Here is a 4,191-nt window from a genome sequence, read left to right as displayed (position 1 = left end):
TATAGTGGAGATTGTTCAACCCTTTGCATGGAGCGAAGGAAATAGGCAACGCTGCCTATTTCCTTCGCTCCATAGACCAGCCACGATTGAATGGCGGAGTAGACTTGATGGGCCGAATGGCCTAATCCTGCTGCACCCGCTGAGTTTCCCCAGCTTTTGTGCGTACCTTCGATTTTCCAGCATCTGCAGTTCCTTCGTAAACACTTTGCATAAAAATGGCCTTTATTAAAATCTGACAATGTGCACTTTAACCAGTTCGAAAGAGTTTTTTTTTTTCTATTACAAATCTCAAATTGTGGGGTACAGAGAGAAATAAATAAATGATGGGTCTTTGTCCCGAGCATTATGGAGGGCGCTGTATCTATTAGGAATTCAATAATATCAGCGTTACCGCCTGACAAGTTGGAGAAATACCAAAGATTCTGTTCCCTCGAAAAATCAAATTCACCAGCATCGAAGCCGTCGAGAGCGTGCGGAGGTTCAGTATATATCGCGGATGGATAAGTTTCTCACTCCTCTGGGAATGTCCTCCGTTTCGTCCTCTGTGGAAGGAAACCCTGGGATTAAACTTACTGTTAGAAAATATTGTAAGCGAGCAGGACTGAATGGAGAGCAAGAGGCTCCTGGTGTTAAATGGTTAGAGTTATGAGATACGAGTACAGAAGTTGGGAGGTCATGTTTAAAGCAGAGACGGATAGATTCTTAAGGGGTTGGACAGGCTAGATGCAGGAAGATTGTTCCCGATGTTGGGGAAGTCCAGAACTAGGGGTCACAGCTTAAGGATAAAGGGGAAATCCTTTAAAACAGAGATGAGAAGAACTTTTTTCACACAGAGAGTGGTGAATCTCTGGAACTCTCTGCCACAGAGGGTAGTCGAGGCCACAGTTCATTGGCTATATTTAAGAGGGAGTTAGATGTGGCCCTTGTGGCTAAGGGGATCAGAGGGTATGGAGAGAAGGCAGGTACGGGATACTGAGTTGGATGATCAGCCATGATCATATTGAATGGCGGTGCAGGCTCGAAGGGCCGAATGGCCTACTCCTGCACCTAATTTCCATGTTTCTATGTTTCTATTCTTGATTAGTGCGGGTGTCAGGGGTTATGGGGAGAAGGCAGGAGAATGGGGTTAGGAGGGAGAGATAGATCAGCCATGATTGAATGGCGGGGTAGACTTATAATAATAATAATAATAAATTTATTTATAAAGCACTTTAAACAACTGCAGTTGCCACAAAGTGCTGTACATGAGAACTCATGGATAAGAAGTTATTACAAACCATTAAAAAAACCGTAAAACTAAGGACTATAAACAGTAATAGACATTAAAAGCACTAAAAACAGGAGCAATGTCTCAGCCAGTGTCGAAAGCCAGAGAATAAAAAAGAGTTTTTAGGGTGGATTTGAAGATGGACAGTGAGGGGGCCTGTCTGATGTGCAACGGCAAGGTGTTCCAGAGTGCCGGAGCAGCAACAAAAAAGGCTCTATCCCCTCTGAGCTTCCGCTTAGACCTTGGTACCTCAAGGAGCAGCTGATCCGCTGACCTGAGGCACTGGGCAGGAGCGTATGGGTGGAGCAGCTCAGAGAGGTAAGGCGGGGTGAGCCCATTCAGAGATTTAAAAACAAATAAAATAATTTAAAAATGAACTCGAAAGTGCACTGGGAGCCAGTGAAGGGAGGCCAGAATTGGCGTAATGTGCTCCCTCTTTCGAGTTCCGGTTAAGAGGTGAGTGGCAGTATTTTGAACCAGCTGGAGACGAGCCAATGAAGCTCGTACGACTCCAGAGTAGACTTGATGGGCCGAATGGCCTAATTCTGCTCCTATCACTAATGACCTTATGTTGCAGTTGTACAAGATGTTGGTGAGTCCGTATTTAGAGTATTGTCGTCAGTTCTGGGCACCATGTTATGGGAAAGATATTGTCAAGCTGAAATTGGATGTTGCCAGGACTTGAGGGCCGGAGCTACAGGGAGAGGTTGAGCAGGCTGGGTCTCTACTCCTTGGAACGCAGGAGGATGAGTGGTGATCTGAGAGAGGTGCATAAACTCATGGGAGGAATAGATCGGGTAGATACACAGAGTCTCAGTAAATCGAGGACCAGAGGACACGGGTTTAAGGTGAATGGGGCCCGGTTTAATAGGAACCTTAGGGGCAAATTGTTCACACAAAGGGTGGTGGGTGTACCTTTTAGAAAGGTGTAGGAAGGAACTGAAAAGGAACTTCTTTAGTCAGAGGGTAGTTAATCTGTGGAATTCATTGCCACTGAGGGCTGTGGAGGCCAAGACAGTGGATATTTTTAAGGCAGAGATAGACAGATTCTTGATTGGAACGGGTGTCAAGGGTTACAGGGAGAAGGCAGGAGAATGGGATTGGGAGGCAGAGATCAGCCATGAATGAATGGCGGAGTAGACTCGATGGGCCGAATGGCCTAATTCTACTCCTATAACTTGTGAATGGAATGAGCCGCCAGAGGAGGTAGTTGAGGCAGGTACTATCGTAACTGAGTTTCGAAGGATCTGGGCTAAGTGCAGGCAGGTGGGACTAGTGTAGATGGGACATGTTGGTCGGCGTGGGCAGGTTTCCACGCTGTGGGTAGATCAGGGCACGGCGGCTACGTACCAGAGAGTTCTGCAGGTTGACGAGTTGCGTGGTGGTGTCACACAGGTCCTGGCCTTGCTTCCCCAGCTCACGCTTCAGAACATCGATCTCGTAATCCTTCCTCCGCAGTCTCTCCTCCGTCATTCTCCTCCGAGACTCGGCCTGAAGCGCAAACGAGAAGGGGGGGGGGAAATGGGGGCCTCCATCTGCAAACGCAAGGGGCGCGTCACGTACCGAGAACGAGAAGGCACGGGATTTATTGGCAATCTGACATTAGTTTGTGAATGGCCCATCAAGTCTACTATGGGGAGCAATCATGGCTGATCTACTGTTAGGAGGGAGATCTTATGATCAGTTGTTTGATTGAATGGATGGAGTAGATTATGATGGGCCGAATGGTTAATTCTACTCCTTTTCCTTGGACTTCAGTGATTAGTTGCTTTAATGGTCACACTAAGTATCATAGTGTACTGAGTTAGCACAGTGTCGTTCATTAAGTGCCATCTTGCACCCTACAAGTTTAGAAAACTTTAGAAAAAAGTTAAGGGCCTGCCCCACTGTACGAGCTAATTCAAGAGCTCTCCCGAGTTTAAACTCGTGGTAAGTTCGTAGAATGTACGAAGCGGGTACATCGGAGCTCGGGAGCTTCTCTTAGTGGCTCGTAACGCTAACGGCAGGTACTCAGGAAACGCGGTAAGCTCGTGAAATTTTTTCAACATGTTGAAAAACGTCCACGAGAGCCCCGAGTACATACGAGCGGCCATTACCGTAATTCTCCGGGTTCGAATCAGGGGAAACTCGGGAGAAATCTTGAATTAGCTCGTACAGTGGGACAGCCCCGTTAGTGCCTTAACTTGGCCATGAAGACCCGTTGTCCTGGAGTTGAGGAGGATCTGACATCTTTCCTGAAGGGCAGCACGGTGGCGCAGCGGTAGAGTTGATGCCTTACAGCGCATGCTCTCCACATCACAGTCCATATCTCTCCTTTCCCTTTCCCCTGACTTCAGTCTGAAGAAAGATCTCGACCCTATTCCTTCTCTCCAGAGATGCTGCCCGACCCGCTGAGTTACTCCAGCATTTTGTGTCCATCTTCGGTGTAAACCAGCATCTGAAGTTCCTTCCTGCACTACTTAAAGGAGACGTCTACTTTAGTTTAGACTGTCGAGATACAGCGTGGAAACAGGCCCTGCAGACAGCGCCCGTAGTCAGGATCGATCCTGGGCACTGTAAGGCAGCAACACTATCGTCGAGCCACCTTGCCAGTCCTATTTCAACGTTTAGTCCTATTTCGCTCGAAGGGCCGAATGGCCTCCTCCTGCACCTATTGTCTATTGTACCTTGGTACACTTATTAATAAGTGTAAGCTAGGAAACCTCACCGTGAATGTAAGAATAAGGAGTAAGCCATTTAGAACGGAGACGAGGAAACACTTTTTCTCACAGAGAGTGGTCAGTCTGTGGAATTCTCTGCCTCAGAGGGCGGTGGAGGCCGGTTCTCTGGATACTTTCAAGAGAGAGTTAGATAGGGCTCTTAAAGATAGCGGAGTCAGGGGATATGGGGAGAAGGCAGGGTCGGGGTACTGATTGGGGATGATC

General features: G+C 47.6%; 1 protein-coding gene across 1 annotated transcript in view; it reads right to left on the bottom strand.

The window, feature by feature from the left end:
* Positions 1 to 473: 473 nt before the first annotated feature.
* Positions 474 to 4,191, bottom strand: part of fhad1 (forkhead-associated (FHA) phosphopeptide binding domain 1) — a 76,934-nt gene continuing 73,216 nt past the window's right edge. The window contains exons 30-31 of the mRNA XM_055659081.1: positions 2,618 to 2,758; positions 474 to 542 (exon numbers count right to left, since the gene is read on the bottom strand). Of these exons, the coding sequence (XP_055515056.1) occupies positions 510 to 542; positions 2,618 to 2,758 (174 nt within the window). The 3' untranslated portion in view covers positions 474 to 509. The remainder of the gene's footprint in view (positions 543 to 2,617; positions 2,759 to 4,191) is intronic.

This window comes from Leucoraja erinacea, chromosome 30 (genome assembly GCF_028641065.1).
Source record: "Leucoraja erinacea ecotype New England chromosome 30, Leri_hhj_1, whole genome shotgun sequence".
In the NCBI taxonomy this organism is placed as follows: Eukaryota; Metazoa; Chordata; class Chondrichthyes; order Rajiformes; family Rajidae; genus Leucoraja; species Leucoraja erinaceus.
Note: the sequence above shows the minus strand (reverse complement) of the source record. Positions and strands in the feature narration are given on the sequence as shown.